The following is a 19471-nucleotide window of genomic DNA, read 5'->3' as shown; positions in this document are numbered from 1 at the left end:
GAATGGTGTAGCTGTGCTTTTTTTTGGGGGGGGGAGGGAGAGGTGTTACAAAATGTTAGCGCAATTGAGGCATCGATTTTAAAGGAGGACTGGGGGTTTTTTGTGGGGGCAGAACACCCAACAACATGGAACAATTTAAACAATGCGCTAGCACAGTGTTACGGGGCTAGGTGTTTCTGACCCTGTTTAATTCATGGTGCAAATCCTGCGCCTCCTTGGGGTAAGCGAGGGGCCTTTGCCACGGTGGCCCTGTAAACCGGTCAGGAGTTCCTCTCGCACATCTCAGAAAGTCCTGTTATCTGTTCCGCCTCTTTTCCTTTTTGCTCCTGCTGCTGCTGCTGACGGCTCCGTTCATGGCCGGCGCTTGGACTGCTTTGGCGTGGCCCGTAGCTTTTAAATGTTCGAAGAGCTTATTCCGCGACTGGAACTCACAGCTGCAGGTAACACACTGGAGGGAAGCTTCGTGCTGGCAGTGGGGGAGAAGAAGATTTGTGAGCCTTCCTTGCCGGCAGACGGCACAAATGTTTAACTTCGCCTTACAGGGGCAGAGCCACAGCACATATTTAGAGCACGTGACTTCTCCCATGGCAGGCCTGCAATGCCTAGTATTCTTAAACTACAGTTGCCAGGGTTTTTTTTGGGCGGGGGGGAGAAGCCACGTACTTCAAATTTTCAGGGTGGCTCTGCCCCGAAGTTTTTCTAGTCCTGTTTTGTTTCCCTTCTTATAATATATACAATTTTTTAGTGAAACTTTTCAACATACAATAAAAACCAAACTAATCTAAAGAAAACAAGAGAAAAAGAAAATGCAGATCTTAAGCCAGGCATAAGCAAACTAAGGACTGGGGGCCGGATCCTGCCCAATCGCCTTCTAAATCCAGCCTGCGGACGGTCTGGGAATCAGTGTGTTTTACAGGAATAGAATGTGACTTTTTATTTGAAATGCATCTCTGGGTTATTTGTGGAGCATAGGAATTCATCATTCCCTGCCCCCCAAGGTCTGACGGACAGCAAACCGGCAATCTGCTGTAAAGGTTTGCTGACCCCTGCTCCAGATGTTTTGGGACTACAGTTCCCATCATCCCTGACCACTGGGCCTGTTGGCTATGGATGATGGGAGTTGTAGTCCCAAAACATCTGGCGGGCCGAGTTTGCCTATGCCTGTCTTAACCCTTATCTCACACAGAAGGGGTGGGCCCTCTGACCAGGGAGCTTCCCTTCCCTGCCTCTCACACAGCTTGGGGCTGACGGAGGTGGTAAAAAAAGATGCACATCTAAAGCACTTATACATACCATTGCTTGATGCTCTGAAGATCCTCTTGGAGCAGAGCTTTTCTTTGTGTCTTTCGTTTTCTTCCCTTTTGCTTTCATATTGCTAGAAGAAGAAAAAGAAGAGGCATTTTCTTCCCCTGCACGGCCATCTCTGAGCACCCTGGTCAGCCACAGCCAGATGGAAGTTAAATTAACAGGAACGGCACATGCAAGGATTCAAGGACTTTGAAACTAGCATTAAAAAAAAATAAATCCTTTGCAGAATGTTCTTAAAAATGATCCCGTTATACCAGGGGCTGGAGCACCAGCGACCCTCTAGCCCAGTGGCTCCCAAACCATTTTTTTGGCCCACCAACCCATTGCTTCCAAACTCATCGCCAGTGCCCCCCACCCTATAAAAAGAACTATTCATTTCATGGCTAACTAAGGAAGGTAACACCCCAATAAAATTAAAAATAAAACTAAATAGTTTCATTAACTGGATTTTGAGTGAATGTGCAATTAATCGTCACTATTTTTATTTTATAGTTTTATTAACTGAACAAAACTGATTACCTTAACGTCTGTGGAACGCTCTCCCCAGAGAGGCTCACCTGACACCATCATTAAACATTTTTCTTTAATGCCTTTGGCCATTAAATAATCTACGGCCTGTTAAAGCTGCTGTATGTGTGGGGGGGGAGGGAACTGTTATGATTATGTTGTCTATTATTATGCTCTGTATTTTGCTTTTATTTTTATGCCCAGCAACATGTATTCTTAATGTTGTACCTGGAATCTTTTGCTAAAGGGCAATATATAAATGGAATAAATAATAACAGCAGCACATGCTTTTTGAAGTCTGATAGTCATTTTACACCTTCCGTGCTCCTCCTACGCATGTCCAAAGTCTGTTTTGGGGGCCTAATTCGGCCCCTGTGGCAGTTTAGTTCCTGGGGGGAAATCCAAAAAGCTCAACAACTTTGGTCGGCCCTCACACATGTTCACTTTATCAAATTTGGTCCTCTTTGGAAAAAAACTTTGGAAACCCCTGCAAGGGGCTACACTGCCCACTTTGGGAACCAATGCCCTGGATGTCCTCAGGCTACACCCCCCACACCATTCCTGAATGCCAGCCATGCTGGTAGGAGCTGATGGGAAAAGGAGTCCCAAAAACACCCAGCTTCCCACGCACCTGTATGATTTAAATTGCACCACAAAGGATTCAAACCGCATTGCAGACTGCTGCGTTCAGCATCCCCACAACTTTAAACACTTACCTTTTCACCTCTACTTTGGGCTCTGTGGTGGGCTCTGCAGTTTCCCCAGCACTTGCATCTTCCAGGTTGTGGCTTTGGCTGACGTTTCCCGCTTCGTCAGTCTCGCTGCTCTGCTTGGTGCTACCGGCCTGGGTAGAAAACTCGGCTGGGGGCTCCCCTGGGCTTTTGTCGCTGGGAGGGTCTTCCTGCACCTGTTTGAATAAGAGAAGCATTCGTGACACCCAAGAGAAATGTGCAGACACACCAGAGAAATCCATGTTCTAAGATCTAGGCAGGATCTATATTGATCTGTAAAAACGTTATTAAATTTAGTGTTATGTAACTCTCAATGCAGTTTTCCATTGTCGAAGGCTGGCTGCTCTACAGCGCCCTCTGGTGTCACATTTTAATAATGTGCTTTTAACGTTATAAGCGACCAGTGTAGATCCGTCCCTGGAGCGTTGACAGGAAAACCTGTGGCCCCCCTAGATCAGGGGTGGGGGGTCCTTTTCAGACCAAGGGCCTCATTCCCTCCCGACCGTCTTGGAGCCACCTGCCAGAGGCAAAAGTGAGCAGAGCAATAAATGTGAAATGTTACCGTTGTACAAAAGGCAACTTTTCCCACCCACACTCATTCCTCTTTAGCCCAGGCAAGTAGGAGGCACAATCAGAGTCCAATGACACATTCCAGCTAGGCAAAAACACTCAAGGAGGGTGAAAAGCAGGACTGGTGTGGGGTGTGACTCAGGAAGGCATGCAGCCGGGGACCAGATTCAAGATTCCAGGGAGGCCACAGGCCTGAGGTTCTCCCACCTGTGTTCTAGATGCTGCTGGGGTATGGGGTGTGTTAGGGGAGGGGTAGTACCTGTGGGTTCCACCCTGCACTCAGCTCTCACCTGTAGCTCCCAGAGCAGTGGTTCTCAACCTGTGGGTCCCCAGATGTTGTTGGACTACAACTCCCATCATCCCTGAGCTCTGGCCTTGCTAGCTAGGGGTGATGGGAGTTGTAGTTCAACAACATCTGGGGACCCACAGGTTGAGAAAGGCTGTCCTAGAGGCTGTCAACATGCAACAGCGGCCACACTCTGGGAAACACTTTTGACTGGCCGGCGGCAAGTCTATCAGGGCACAATCTACTCAGGATTCAGGCCACCCACAAATGCAGGCTTGCCAGAAACACGAGGGTTCAGAACTGGTTCAGCAGTCAACTTCTCCTAGGGAAAGCCAAGGGACCCCTTAACAGAACTCCAATTCCCATCATTCTTTGCAGGAAGAAGGCACTGCTGCAAGGGTACTACCATATCTGCCCCAAGAGAATCACCCTTCCCTGAACCAACACTCCTCTCATCTGAGAAACCAGGAGCTGCAGTCAGAAGGGAAAGGAGAGGGTGGGTCACCCCCATGGCTATTTAAACACAGCAGGGAAGGAGCAGGGCAGAAGGGAGAGCCGCCAGGAGCAGCAGGGACCTTAAGAAACTGCACTCTGGAAACAGAGAAGGCCCAAGGCAAGCCATTCCTTTAACCTGGGAATGATGGAACTACAGTTCCCTTTTTTTCCTCCTTAAAAGAGGGCTCTGCTTCATTCTTGCCTGCCCTCTGGTGGACACTGGTGGGAGTGCAGCAACTTGAAGTCACCTGGCAGCCAAAGGGGTTTTTCTACAGCTCTGGCCCGTCCTCTCCCCCTCTTCAAATGTGGTCCTCACTGGCTTAAGGGCCCTCAAAAGATGACCCCCACAGGGAATTGGCAGCCCCCCACCCCCAGGCTTGGATGCGCTCAAGGCCCAGTTTTCATCATGGGTTAAGAGCCATAATGAGAGAAATGGTTGTAGCGTCGTGGGGATTAACCATGCACGCCACATAATTGAACACATAAACTGAAAAGACAATTTGCACTCAAGGCATCTGCAGTGGTGTAACTAAAGAGTGAATGCACCCATTGCTGGTGGAGATTATACAACACAAGACATGCAACAGGAATTCACACCAAAAAATGAAATAAAAAAAATCTTACCATCATTGGTTTTTGTTTCTTTCTCTGCTTCTTTGAGAGCCTGTAAAAACAAAGTATTAAGATGTCAGTACTGCTCATTTTGGGATGCGGGTGGCGCTGTGGGTTAAACCACAGAGCCTAGGACTTGCCGTTCAGAAGGTTTGAATCCCCGCAACGGAGTGAGCTCCTGTTGCTGGGTCCCTGCTCCTGCCAACCTAGCAGTTCGAAAGCACGTCAAAGTACAAGTAGATAAATAGGTACCACTCCAGCGGGAAGGTAAATGGCGTTTCCGTGCGCTGCTCTGGTTCTCCAGAAGCAGCTTAGTCATGCTGGCCACATGACCCTGAAGCTGTGCGCCGGCTCCCTCGGCCAATAAAGCGAGATGAGAGCCAAAACCCCAACTGGACCTAATGGTCAGGGGTCCCTTTACCTTTACTTTACTGCTCATTTTAATTTTTTTCTGATAAAGGAAGCACTATTTAAGATAATTATTGTCATTGTTATTATTAATTGAATTTGTATACCGCCCCATACCCGTAGATATCAGTGTGGTTCACTACAATAAAACCACAATAAAAAAACAAAATACATAATAAAAATGAGAACAAAAACAACCCATTAATCCTCCCTTCCACAACACATTTAAAAGGGCATCAGATGACAGACACCCAAAGGCCTAGTTAAAGAGGAACATTTTTGTCTGGGGCCTAAAGGTTACAAAAATCAGTACTGAGATGGCCACTGCTCTCAGACGCACAATCTAGACAGACACGACACACGAGGAAAAAGGACCTAGAGGGAGGAGGAAAAAGCAAGTGCTTAAGTAAGAGCCATTCACTTTTATGGTCATGAACATGGGACCACTATTCAAGCAGGAGACAATCTTGCTCCATGTTTTTTTGTGACCCCAAACACGCTCCCACCTGCCTAGCAGTGGCATTAAAGACATTGATTTTTACAATATCCCATTACCAAAGGAGCTTTTACAGTAACAGCTGAGGGACATAGGAAGCTGCCTTATATTGAGTCAGGCCACTGGCCCATCTAGTTCAGTGCTGCATCCACTGACTGGCAGCAGCTCTCCAGGATTTGGATAGGAAGTCTTTCCCTCCTTGGAGGTGCTTGGGATTGAACCTGGGAGATTTTGCATGCAAAGTAGATGCTCTACCACATCTTTCCCCATCTTGTAATAAATACTTTTGTTTGGGTAGCTCTTCTGTCTCCTCTTCCTCGTCAGCATTCAGTTCATTCTCATCAGCCGCAGCAACAGAAAATCCCTCCTCTTCCTCCTCCAGTTGTTGCCGCAACAAGGCTACCATCTCTCTGTGCTTCTTGGACTTTTCGTGGTTCTTCATGCTGCAAAGAATTGTCAGAGAGGAGTTATGAAGAGAACAGCTGGGCCTGAGCAGCCTGACAACTGCAGAAGTGGATTAAACACAGAGACACACTTGTCTGTGCAATCAATGCAACTTTCTTCCAAGAAAGTCTGACACGTGACAAGCAATATCAGGGGTCAGCAAACTTTTTCAGCAGGGGGCCGGTCCACTGTCCCTCAGACCTTGTGGGAAATGAACGAATTCCTATGCCCCACAAATAACCCAGAGATGCATTTTAAATCAAAGGACACATTCTACTCATGTAAAAACACGCTGATTCCCAGACTGTCCGCGGGCCGGATTTAGAAGGCAGTTGGACCACATCCAGCCCCCGGGCCTTAGTTTGTCTACTCATGGTCTATATATTCCCCCAGGAAAGCCAGTTTTCTTTTCAGGGGGTGTCAAGGGGGTTAGAAAAAGAGAGAAACTCACGCTTTATCGGTCTTGAAGGATTTATCACAAGCAGGGCAGTAGAGATCATCATAAAAGTCAGCCTCGTCAACCTCTTCACTCAATTTATCTGAAAGAGATAAGCAACAGTAGAAATGGCTCAAGTAAAGATACTTGGAACAGTATTTCTACGCTTGATTACTCAGGGCTAAGTCCTACCGAATGGCATTAATGGGGGTTACATTTCCAACTGAAACCTTACAAGTGAGTGATAGTCATGCCTAGTCAAAAGGAAATCCCATTTGGCCTGTAATCCTATGCACAATATTTATTTATTTATTTCCTTATAGCATTTAAATTCCAAGCTTTTTCTCCACAGAGCTCAAGGTGACAACCACAGTTCTCATTTAACCACCGCAACAACCCTACCAGGTAGATGATGCTGAGAGGCAGCGACTGGCCCAGTATCCCCCAGTAGTTTCATGGCCAAAGGGGGATTTGAACCCTGGTCTCCCAGGTGCTTGTCCGACACTCTAATCCAGGCACCCCCAAACTCGGCCCTCCGGATGTTTTGGGACTACAACTCCCATCATCCCTGACCACTGGTCCTGTTAGCTAGGGATGATGGGAGTTGTAGTCCCAAAACATCTGGAGGGCCAAGTTTGCCTACGCCTGCTCTAATCTCTCTTGGGAATAAATACCACTGGATTTCAGTTACGTTACAGCAACCCACTTGAGTATCTGTGCTGTCTTAAACTACAGCTGCTTCTTTGCTTAAAAGACCTGATGAACTGATTTGCTAATGTTAATATATTGCCGTTTTCACCGCACAAGAAGCCTGCAACTCATGCACATTTAATTCGTGCACATTTAATTTGTGCAAATTTGAAATTAAAAGGGGGCAGGAAAAAAATACTTTGGCAATCCCACCTGCCACTGAACCCAAAGTGCTTTGACTATACACAATTTTGGTTCCAGGCATAATCCCTGGAACATAATCCCAGGGTAACTTGCTGTCTTCCTGTATTTGTTGCAAACTGCAAGTTGACTCAAGAACCTCTGACTGCTTGGCAAGTTCCCTAGTCTGGAACCCAGCAGAAAACACTGGCAGATTTACCCAGCTCTGCCATTCGTGGCAAACTGCAATCTCTCCCTTACCATCTTTTGACTCCTGCTCCTCCTCCTTCTCTCCTTCATCAGAACCATCTCCAAACTCCTTTTCGTACTGGGCTTCCATCTGCTGCAGTTCTCGCTCCAGATCGGACATGACAATCCAGCTCTGCTCCTTATACTGCTCCACCAGCCTTTGAAAGGAGAAGGTTCGATTTGTGTGACATGCTTGGCTATCAAAATGGCCCCACCAGCAATGAACTCTCGAATCTCCCAAACAGATGAAGCAGGGGCAGACTCGGGAAATACGGTGCCTTGAGCAAGGACACAATTTGGTGCTTCCTTCCCCAACAAATATTTCTTCTTTTCACAATAATTCCTTTTGGGTATAGTTGATTCCACCCACCCACCCACCCCAGTAGGTAGCCATACCAATACAGGCACTGCCCTAAATCCAGTGCTGAGATGAAGGGACAGAACAATTTAAGAAGGATGTTGACAAGCTGGAAAGTGTGCAGAAGAGGGCAACCAAGATGATCAAGGCTCTGGAAACTACCGTATTTTTTCATGTATAACACGCCCCCGTGTATAAGATGCCCCCTATTTTTGAGGATTCCAAATTAAGAAAATGGGGGGGGGAATTGCCCGATGTATAAGATCACCCCCCTTTTCTTAACATAATTTTTAAAGGAAAAAAACCTAGTCTTATACACGGGAAAGTATGGTAAGTCTTATGAGGAGCGGTTAAAGGAGCTGGGCATGTTTAGCCTGGAAAAGAGGAAACTGGGAGGAGATAGGATAGCTATCTTCAAATATCTTAAAGACTGTCACATGGAAGAAGGAGCAAAAGTTTGCTTTCTCCTGCCCTGGAGGGTAGAACTCGAACCAATGGATTCAAGTTATAAGAAAGGAGTTTCCGACTAAACATCAGGAAGAACTTTCTGACCTTTAAGAGCTCTTCAACTCCCTTGGAAGGTTGTGGACTGTCCTTCCTTGGAGGTTTTTAAGCAGAGGGTGTATAGCCATCTGTCATGGGTGCTTGAGTTGAGATTCCTGCATCGCAGGGGGGTTGGACTAAACGACCCACAAGGTCCCTTACAACTCTACAGTTCTCTGATTTTATGAGTCCCTGAACCATTCAGAGAACAGGAGAGCACAGTGATAAGAGTCTCTGTCTTCAGGGCTGGTGTCCAGCATCAATGGACAGCTGCCCAGGTCCACACCACCACAGAGGCCCACTGCGCATGCTCAGAGGCTCTGCTCTCCTTGCTGCTGCTCCCCTTCACACTTCCTGCCTGACCCCACCTCTCACAGCGAGAACGCAAGCAGTGACAAGAGCAAGCAGACCAAGCTGATGCGGGGAAGAAGAGGAGGAGGAGTTTGGATTTAATATCCTGCTGTATCACTACCCGAAGGAGTCTCAAAGTGGCTAACATTCTCCTTTCCCTTCCGTCCCCACAACAAACACTCTGTGAGGTGAGTGAGGCTGAGAGACTTCAGAGAAGTGTGACTAGCCCAAGGTCACCCAGCAGCTGCATGTGGAGGAGCGGGGAAGCGAACCCGGTTCACCAGATTACGAGTCCACCGCTCTTAACCACTCCACCACGGGGAAGCTGTGGCGCTCCAATGTTTCTGGACTCCAGCTCCCATTGGCTTCAGCCAGCACGGCCAATGGCCAGGCATGATGGGAGTTGAGGTTCCACAACAATCTGGAGCCCCGCAGCTTCTCCACCCTTACGTCAAGTTCCCTTTCTGGGCAGTGGTGAGGATTAGGGGAAGCAAACAGGGCATGGATAGTGCATCTTGCCCAAGCCTACCCTGCAAAAAACATGGGAACCAGCACTGTGCCCTTCCCTATGTCTCCCCCTTCAAATAGACAACTGCATTTCAGGAAGGAAGCTTCCAGCCTCGCCTCTGCTTTGACGTGATAGTTTTCTACAGGCAGGGATGGATTGTTTTGTTATGCATTGTAAAGGGTGGTGTTCTTTTATGGACCCTCCCTGTTTGGCTGTCGCAATCTGCAAAGGATAGGATATATACCATGAAAATAAATACCGTATTTTTCGCTCTATAAGACGCACCAGACCACAAGACGCACCTAGTTTTTGGAGGAGGAAAACAAGAAAAAATATATTCTGAATCTCAGAAGCCAGAACAGCAAGAGGGATCACTGAGCAGTGAAAGCAGCAATCCCTCTTGCTGTTCTGGCTTCTGGGATAGCTGCGCAGCCGCATTCGCTCCATAAGACGCACACACATTTCCCCTTACTTTTTAGGAGGGAAAAAGTGAGTTTTATAGAGCAAAAAATACGGCAAAATAAATTGGCTAAGAGAAAGCTTCCCATACTTTGCTTGCTTCAGTTTCTGCTTCCGGCGCAGCTCCTCCGCCTTCTTCGCTTTCTCAGCGTTCTGCTCTTCCAGAAGCTTCCGGTGCGCCTGAACCCGCTTGTCCCTCTTCCGGATGAAGGCCACCAGCTCGCGGACCAGCTCGTTGCGCTCCCGCCTGGCTTTGTCGCGCGTCTTCTTGTTCTCCTTCTCCATCGCTCGCTTCTCCCAGCGGTTGGAGGCTTGCCTGGTGTCGTACTCTTCCTTCCAGGCAAAATTCTTCCGGGTGCAGAAACTCTGCCAGTATCCATAGAAGGGGTGGACGACCTACTTGGGAGGAGAGGGGAGCAAGAGCACAGAAGAAAGGATCAACAATTAACTACCTTTCAAAATGAGTCATTTAAAGGGACGATTTACAACCCCTTTTGGACAGGAAGGACTTGGCCACTGTAGACCACGGCCTAGCAACTGACAGGCTGGATTGCTGCAATGTGCTCTACATGGGGCTGCCCTTGAAGATCAACTCAGAAACTTCAAAACTGGCCCAAAATGCAGTGGCCAGATTAGTGACAGGGTACGCTCAGATTTCACCTAGGCTCTGTTTCCAAACAGCTGGCCTGGCTGTCAGTTGGTTTCCAGGCCGGGTTCAAGGTGCTCACATTAGAGTTTGAAGACCTACATGACGAAGGCCCTCAAAAGACATGGAAGACGACCTCCTTCCCTACAGACTCTCTCGGCTATCAGGATCAGAAGAGGGGGCCCTCTACTCCATGGAGGTGTCATGGTAGATCTTAATGTGTTCATATAGAAGGGCTCACCATAGGAGCCTAGATCACCAGTCTAGATTTCTGGAAAGAAGCAATTGCACTGGTGGAGAAGAGGAACGTCCACTATGTAATACCAGTATCAGATGGTAGTGGTGGTTGCTCGTGAGTAACCAGTCAGGACTCCGACCTGTCTTTTACAGGTTTTGTTTTGGTGCAAAACTACCGTATTTTTTGCTCTATAAGACTCACTTTTTCCCTCCTAAAAAGTAAGGAGAAATGTGTGTGCGTCTTATGGAGCAAATGCAGGCTGCGCAGCTGTCCCAGAAGCCAGAACAGCAAGAGGGATTGCTGCTTTCACTGTGCAGCGATCCCTCTTGCTGTTCTGGCTTCTGAGATTCAGAATATTTTTTTTCTTGTTTTCCTCCTCCAAAAACTAGGTGCGTCTTGTGGTCTGGTGCGTCTTATAGAGCGAAAAATACGGTATTTGCAGTGCAGAACCACAAGTCCATGTCTGCCTCAATCGCTAGCAGAATCTGGGAGTGGCCGTTTCCGGGTCCTCCCCCGACATAAGAGCTTCATCACCCCCAGCCTTTTCCTTCCTTCTTTGCGTTTTACACCTCTGCACAAGGTGGGCAACGGAAGAGGCGTGCTTCCCTCCTGGCCGGCTTGGCCAGGAGCGGTGCTGAGGCTCCCAGCAGCATCCTCTAGCCCTTTCCCCTCCTTTACCCGGGAGGTGTGGCTTTCCCCACCCTCAGACTGACAACGTGCGACGTTGGGGCTCCCAGCATCCTCCTCTAGTCCCCTCCCCTCTTCCCCACCGGAGGTGTGGCTTTCCCCATTGCAGGAAGAGGAACTGCTTCTCAGGATTTTCAGAGATCCCTGTATCCCAACTGCCCCTCTGCCTCCCTTCCCTGTTCCGATGGCAGTCTCCTGACAACCAGCATATGGGGACGAGTTAGCAGCAAACCAAACTACAGGTGCACCATGCAAAAAACTGTGTTACAAATCAATTAGTCCTCCACTGCAGGGTTTTGGGTGAGATGACACTTGAGGTCCCTTTCCCAACCCTACAGTTCTATGAGCCGATGAGTCTACAGTGCAATCCTATATATGTCTACTCGGAAGTAAGCGCCACTGAGTTCAGTGGGACTTACACCCAGGTAGGTGTGTACAGATCGTGAAGCTGAGCCTCCAATACTTTGGCCACCTCATGAGAAGAAAAGACTCCCTGGAAAAGACCCTGATGTCGGGAAAGATGGAGGGCACAAGGAGAAGGGGACGACAGAAGACAAGATGGTTGGACAGTGTTCTCGAAGCTACCAGCATGAGTTTGACCCAAGTGCGGGAGGCAGTGGAAGACAGGAGTGCCTGGCGTGCTCTCGTCCATGGGGTCACGAAGAGTCGGACACGACTAAACGACTAAACAACAACAACAACAAGGTGTGTACAGGACTGCAGCCTTGGCTTCTTACCGTGTCAAAGTCACTCTGGGAGTCTCCAAAACTTGGAAATTCTTCAGCATCTTCCTCCGGCATGGATTCCATTTCTTCCTTCGCAATCATTTCGAAGACGTGCCGATACACCGCGAAGAAGCCCTGAAAGAGATCGCAGAGAGAGAAGGCAGGGCTCAGTTACCTGCACAGGTGACTAAACGGAAGTGATGGTGTGTGGGAAGAACTGTTCAGGTTTCCCAGCTTCTGATACACAATTCAACTGTTGGGCTGGTTTGTAACCATCCCCCGTTAAGGTGCATTCAGATGTGAGGAATATCCTGTTAGTTTCCCAGATTAGTTTGTTTTCTAATGTTCCTGTCACACTGCAGGACGTGTTGCATTATGGAAATGTGACTTTTTAACCAACATATGGGCATGTCGTTCTATATTTTGCTCACAGCAGTGGGTACCAACATCACCCCCCGATTTCTGCACACGACACATGCTTCTGTTCCTCTAGGAAAGAGCTGGATGCTGGCATACCCCACCCCCAATTGAATCGCTTTGCTCCCACGATTTTCTGGATCAATGAGGCTGCAAATTAGTGATTTAGTTCTCTGGGTAACTATAACCTATGCATAAGGGAGGGAGGCGTCTCTGGACTTGGAGGAATGCCGTGGTTTGCAGAAGCACCCAAAAAATATTTTGTGGGTGGAATCTAAGAAGAGAAGGGGGAAGAAAGAACTCTGTGAGCTCAGCAGCCACAGACACCTGTTGGCTGATAAAACATAAGATCAAAAGCACATATTGTTATAGGAATGTATTAGATAAAACGTAAAAGAATTATACAATAATAAGAGTAGATTCATTTGTAAAAAAAAAAAGGGAGGGGGGATATACGGTGGGAAAGACGGGAAGTCCAATGTGTTGGTATGTATATGATTTTGGAAAAGTTTTTGTTTCTTTCTTTTTTTCCTTTAATTTTTTCTTTCTTTTCAGGTATATAAAATTTGTATATAATCTTTGTATAAATGTTGGAAAGTATATTATAATAAGCCTTGTAATGTAATATGACAATGTTTACCGATGCATTATAAGAATGTTAAAAAATAAATAATATGCAAAAAAAAAGATAAAATAAAAGGGATCTTGAGACGGGAAACAGAGTGTAATATCTTGAAAACAGCAAGGCTGGCTGGTATTGTGGACAGGAATCTACCACAGTGCAACAACATCCGTTACAGGTCTCACTGGACACTGCCTAACTTCTATGGTTCTCTTCGTGTTGAGTTACCTTCTCATCATCTCCATAGCCAGAGTAACAGGTAACGGTGAAATATTGGAAGATGTCCAGGCTGTCATCTTGGTATTCTCCATCGACGCCCCCTTTCAGCAAAGCTTCCCTGTGATTGTCGTACCTAAGAAGAAGAACAGAAAGCAAAGCCTGAAGCTTTTCAGTGCAGAATGAAAGAAAGTCACCATTCTCCTTTCAATCCCAGGGCATTGGCTTAGACTCTGTCATAGGCGGCTGAGTGGGGACTTGGACTGCGACCATCCAGGGAAGGAGATGGCAAAGGCTTACCAGGCTCTTTCTTGGGGATCGCTCAGGACGTCGTACGCAGCCTGGATCAGCTTGAACTGCTCGGCCGCTTCTTCAGCGTTTTCGAGGTTCTTGTCTGCAGAGACACAGCAGAGGGATTGAAGCAACACGGCCAGGTTGAAATCAGGGAAGAACGGGAAAACGCCAGTGACATGGCAGGAAGTAAATATATTAAACCAGCCGAAATAATTTGCAGCAAGATGAACAGCCTGGGTCCAAAAAATACAGGGTTTCATCCAATGTTAGTTTCCCTCAGAGTAAGCCCACTGAAATTAATAGGCACAACTTACAGAATCACAGAACTGTAGAGCTCGAAGGGACCACGAGGGTCATCCAGTCTGACCCCCTGCAATGCAGGAATCTTTTGTCTGATGTGGAACTTGAACCCACAATTTCTTATCTTATACAATATTTTTTACTTCCTCCTTTGGTGATTTTCCATTTTTATCACTTATTCTGCATTCTTAATTTCTCTATTACTCTTAATTATCATTAACTAATAATTCTCCTCATAGTCTTTTTTGCAATATTTCAAATAATTCTCCTTAACAAAACTTCTTGCAATCCTACTAGCGTAATCTGTTCATTACAATTACTTTTCAAATAATTTGTATATTTACTCCAGTCTTCTAAGAATCTCTGGTCCCGCAGGTTTCGAATCCTTCCTGTTAGTTTATCTAGCTCTGCATAGTCCATCAGTTTCATCCTCCATTCTTCTTTCGTCGGTTATTCTTCTTGTTTCCATTTTTGTGCCAATAATATTCTTGCTGCCGCCATTGCATATAAAAACAACTTACAATCCTGTCTATTTATATCATCTCCTACAATGCCAAGTAAAAATGCTTCTGGTTTCTTAATAAATGTATATTTCAACATCTTTTTCATCTCATTATATATCTTTTCCCAGACGTTTTTCACTTGCCACCATTCCATTTCAATGGATCTACTCTGAGGAGAGTCAGCATTGGCTACAATTCATGTAACTCAGGTATCTAAGGTTTGGGTAGAGAGACGAGTCTTCAGCATACAGAGAAAGTGATATAACCCAGGTGTCAAGGGCACCTCTGTGGGGGGGATTCCACAGCCTAGGGGAAGTCTTAAGGGAAGGAGGGGGGGATCTTAAGGGAAGGAGGGGGGTCTTTCAGGTTTTAGGGACGTATGTGAGCCCCTTGAACTGGGCCCAGAAACAAACGGAAAACCAGTGCAGCTGTTTTGAAATGGGCTGCGCAGCTGCTGCGTTTTGGATCCTTTTAGAAGTTTCAGAGCCATCTCCAAGTGCGGTGGTCAAGTATCTCTGGTCAAAAGGGGCCATAGCTGGCAAACCAGCCAGAACTGGAAATGCATTCCTAGATTCAGAAAACTGTAGAGTTTCGACCCCAAGGGTCATTTAGTCCAAGCCCCTGCAATGAAGGAATCTCAGCTAAAACATCCATGGCAGATGGCCACCCAACCTCTGCTTAAAAACCTCCAAGGAAGGAGAGTCGGAAGGGAGTTGAACAGCTCTTAGTGTCAGAAAGTTCTTCCTGATGTTTAGTCAGAATCTCCCTTCTTATAACTTGAATCCATTGGATTGAATCCTACCTTCCAGAGCAGGAGAAAACAAGCTTTCCCCATCTTCTATGTGACAGCCCTTTAGATATTTGAAGATGGCTATCATACCTGCTCTCAGTCTCCTCTTTTCCAGGCTATACATATCTAAGTCCTTCAACCGTTCCCTCCTATGTCTTGGATTCCAGACCCTTAATCAGGCATCCCCAAACTTGGCCCTCCAGTTTTGGGACTGCAACTCCCATCATCCCTAGCTAACAGGACCAGTGGTCAGAGGTGATGGGAATTGTAGTCTCAAAAATAGCTGGAGGGCCAAGTTTGGGGATGCCTGCCCTTAATCATTCCTAGCCGTCAAGGACAGTTATTAATCCTTATCGATCACCACGAGATGTGCTTTCAAGTAGGAAGGCTTAGGCTCAAGACATAAAAGATGCCACATGGAACATGCCTTAAAACATTGAAGAGCTCCCATATCCGTCAGGCAGTCTTCCAAAGCCACTGAGCATACAAGTCCTCATTGGGCTGTTTTGGGGTGTCCCCCCCACAACGTTGGTGGTTTTGTGCTTCTGCAATGTTTGGGGCTCCTGTTGCTGATGCCTCCCTGAACTCAATGGGATCTATTTCTGAGTAAACATGTATAGGATCGTGTTGTCAGAGGTTGCTCATAAAAAGCGCACTCCATAGCATTTGTGCTGCCAGCCACAGTTATTATGACCTCACTAAAACAATTAATAAACTATGCAGAGACACCCTTCCTGTGTTTGGATAATGCAAGAGTACAACATAACAAAGCAATATGGTTGGCATCCAGTGCCAGTCATTCTTAGAGTACATGCACTGAAATCAATGGCCTATTCTCAGTACAGTATAACTACCGTATTTTTCGCTCTATAACACGCACCCGACCATAATACGCACGTAGTTTTTAGAGGAGGAAAATCCGTAGGCATGCCACCCGTAGGCATTCCCTCCATAACACGCACAGACATTTCCCCTTACTTTTTAGGAGGAAAAAAGTGAGTGTTATGGTGCAAAAAATACGGTAATATATTAGTTGGCTATTCAATATATCTAATATAGTGGACAAAAACAGCTGAGAATTCTTTAACATTTTTAAAGGCTAACAAATTGGTTATGGTGCAGGTTTTTGCCATAATAAATTTGTTATTCTTTAACAGGAGTCTTTGCTCTTTTTCGCCACAACAGACTAACAAAGCTACAGTTCGGGAAATATATCGAACAATGGCTTATTTTACATCAAAGTACCGTTTACCTTTCTAAGCCCCTCTGCAGACAGTAAGAGGGTCAAAAAGCAGGATATTAAGCTAGCAAGAATTAACAACTAATCAGGTGTCGGATTAAGAATACAGCTTCATTCTAGGCTACCAAATTTAATTTAATATTAGTCACGATATAGAGGCACCAAGTCTGTAAAGGTAAAGGGACCCCTGACCATTAGGTTCAGTTGTGACCGACTCTGGGGTTGTGGCGCTCATCTCGCTTTACTGGCCAAGGGAGCCGGCGTACAGCTTCCGGGTCATGTGGCCAGCATGATTAAGCCGCTTCTGGCGAACCAGAGCAGCGCACGAAAACGTGGTTTACCTTCCCACCAGAGCGGTACCTATTTATCTACTTGCACTTTGACGTGCTTTCGAACTGCTAGGTGGGCAGGAGCTGGGACCGAGCAACGGGAGCTCACCCCATCGGGGGGGATTTGAACCGCCGACCTTCTGATCAGCAAGTCCTAGGCTCTGTGGTTTAACCTACAGAGCCACCCATGTCCCAAGTCTGTAGCCCTCGCTATTGTCACTGTTGATGTTGTTAAGCAGAGTATGCAATGATTTTGCACTGAAAAGTGGAAGACACTTTGATTTTCATTTTAACAGAACTGATAGGTGCAGCTATTAAACAAACTTACATAGAAGTCACCTATACTGCATCTCAGAGGTAAACTCTGTTTTTCCAATGAGGCTTACTCCCAGGTAGTTGTGCATAGGATCAAGACCTGACTAAAGGAAGTTGAGTCTCAGGTAATAGGACAGAAACGCTGCACACTGTTTCTCTCTCTCTCAAAGTTTCATTTCTTTCCAGATTTTTTTTTGTGGGGCGGGGTGTGGGGGAGACATCCCAGAGACCAGGTGGGTCCCACGAGGTCAGGCAGAAACTATCTCGACCCCTCCCCCGTCAGGCCTGGCTGTAATTGACGCCACTACAGGTGCCATACAACACCCAATTACCGCATTTGTAATAATTCGATCATTCAGTGTGGCAGCACCTGCCCTTTGGAACGCCTTGCCTAGTGATATCAGGCAGGCGCCCTCACCTTACTCTTAGAAATGCTTAGAAATGCTGGTGTGAATCCGATTTAGTATATTAACTTCTCTGTGTTTCAATGTATTGTAACGCGCCCCACCCCCGCTCCCATTTTATGGTTTTATTTTTTTGAAAACGGATCTAAAGCGGTATATATATATATATTATGACACAAGTAAATAATAAATACCTGGATGCCAACGTAACGCCAGCCTCCGGTAGGCTCGCTTGAGGTCTTCGTCGGAGGCGTCGCGCTTTACCCCCAGGACCTCGTAGTGGCACTTCATCCTGAGAGGCGCCTGCGGGACTCAGCGCCACTCGGCAGAAGGCGAAGCAGAGCGTTCTGGGAAGCCCTCCTGGGCCGGCACCCTCGTGCTGAGGGCACCGAGAGACACAGCCGGCGAGAGGAGAGGAGGGACCGGAAGGAGCGGAGGAGCCATACAGGAGGCCAAAGCCACTTCCCGCTGCCGGGTTGGGAGGCGGAGCTGACGACGGAGCGAAGCGGCAGATCGGGATCAGCTGGAGTCAGCGCCGGGGACGCTGCTTGGATGGAAGGGAATTTGGCGCAGCGCTGAGCGGAGAAGGCTTTGGTGGCGGGCAGAACTCTCGGCACGCGGAAGTTCCGAAGCGGCGGATACTTTGATGTTGATAGAACGCCGGAAACCCGGACGTTCCAGCGCTATGGCGGCGTCAGAACTCCCAAGACACGAAAGTTCCGGGGCAGCGGAGACTCCTTTGATATTAATAGAACGCCGGAAGCCTGAATGTTCCAGAGCTATGTAGGGGAGGCTGCCCGTAGGTGTGCGCGCTAAAGCTATAAACGCCACCGGGGTAGGTAGAGGGGGGAGAACTCTTGGGAACACCGTTGACGCTAAAAAGCGAGTGAGAACGATTGTTTCATGTTTATTTTCTCCAGTTTTTCCAAATAACTATCTCCTTGCGGCGGCTCAGGTCGATTTGTTCTTTAAAGACACTAAGAGGCCAATAAAAACACGCGATATTTTGTAGTTTTGCGAAATTGCGGCCCTTTTTTTTTTTTTGCAGTAAGATTCAAGCTGCCGCGTGCAGACGTTATTTTGCTCAGAAATCAGCAAGAGGTGAGGTCGCGCAAGCGGGGTGAGCTTATTTGCTCCCAGTAGTGAATATAGTAGACATAATGTAAGAAGTTCCATTTTTATAGCGAGAGACTGGAAGACAGCAGTGAGTCCCTTTTTTCCAGTGCACTAGAAATGTGCTGTTTAAAAAAACAACCCAGAGCCAAACCAGTGTGATGCCAAACAGCAGTGCAAGGTACTGGAGACTGCAGTTCCGGTCTTGCACCACCCACAAAGGTCCCTTCATGACCTTGGATCAGCTATTCTCTCTGAGCCCAGCCTATCCTGCAGGCTTGTGGAGAAGGTAGAACTGGGTGGCTGCAAGTGCAGCACACTCAGCTGTTCTTTAGAGGAACATTCTATGAACATGCATTGTTTGGTCCAGGCATAGGCAAACTTGGCCCTCCAGATGTTTTGGGACTACAGTTCCCATCATCCCTGACCACTGGTCCTCTTCACTAGGGATGATGGGAGTTGTAGTCTCAAAGCATCTGGAGGGCCAAATTTGCCTATGCCTGGTTTGGTCTCATCCACAACTTTCATTTAAAGCACCTTTATGCCATTGTCATGGTTCCCCCACCCAAAAAATCCTGAGAACTATAGTTCATGGGTGCTTAGTTTTTAGGAGACCCCTCAGAGCTACAGTCCCAAAAAACTGAGGGGTGGGACTTCTCACAGTGGCCAGTCAGATGCCCATGTGGCCTTCAAGCTGGACACGGGCGCAACAACACTCTGCCCACTTTCAGTTGCCAGCAACTGGTATTCAGAGACATGTTGTTGAACATGAATTTGTCTAATTCTCCTTTAAAGCCGTCCAAGCTGGTAGTTATCACTGCCCCCTGTGGAAGTGAGTTCCATAGCTTAACTATGTGCTGCATAAAGAACACCAGCAATGACTACCTTCTCGATAGGTTATGGGCACAGGATTCTGCACAACACTATTGCATATGGCACCAATGGAGAATGGCAGTGGGCTGACACACAAGCCGGCTGATGGAAGAGTGTAAGAGGAACTT

The 19471-nt window shown here is 47.1% G+C and overlaps 1 protein-coding gene across 1 annotated transcript; it reads right to left on the bottom strand.

Annotated features, from left to right (window-relative positions):
* Positions 1-30: 30 nt before the first annotated feature.
* Positions 31-17766, bottom strand: DNAJC21 (DnaJ heat shock protein family (Hsp40) member C21). The gene is made up of 12 exons (XM_053408651.1): positions 17552-17766; positions 13483-13576; positions 13195-13318; positions 11940-12062; positions 9723-10027; positions 7425-7570; positions 6309-6396; positions 5698-5856; positions 4522-4561; positions 2532-2722; positions 1294-1375; positions 31-466 (listed from the first exon to the last, which is right to left on the bottom strand). The coding sequence occupies exons 1-12, from the start codon at positions 17646-17648 to the stop codon at positions 296-298; spliced, it is 1620 nt and encodes a 539-aa protein (XP_053264626.1). The 5' UTR covers positions 17649-17766; the 3' UTR covers positions 31-295.
* Between the last annotated feature and the right edge of the window lie 1705 nt (positions 17767-19471).

This window comes from Podarcis raffonei, chromosome 11 (assembly GCF_027172205.1).
Source record: "Podarcis raffonei isolate rPodRaf1 chromosome 11, rPodRaf1.pri, whole genome shotgun sequence".
NCBI lineage: Eukaryota > Metazoa > Chordata > Lepidosauria > Squamata > Lacertidae > Podarcis > Podarcis raffonei.
Note: the sequence above shows the minus strand (reverse complement) of the source record. Positions and strands in the feature narration are given on the sequence as shown.

Bases quoted from the DNA above. Each gene is read 5' to 3' on its own strand.
- DNAJC21 (XM_053408651.1), bottom strand. From the start codon at position 17,648: ATGAAGTGCCACTACGAGGTCCTGGGGGTAAAGCGCGACGCCTCCGAC. The intron at 6,397-7,424 runs GTAAGGGAGAGA...TATCTCTTTCAG, and splicing joins GGAGCAGGAGTCAAAAGATG to ATAAATTGAGTGAAGAGGTT. The intron at 5,857-6,308 runs GTGAGTTTCTCT...AATTCTTTGCAG, and splicing joins TCCTTCAAGACCGATAAAGC to CATGAAGAACCACGAAAAGT.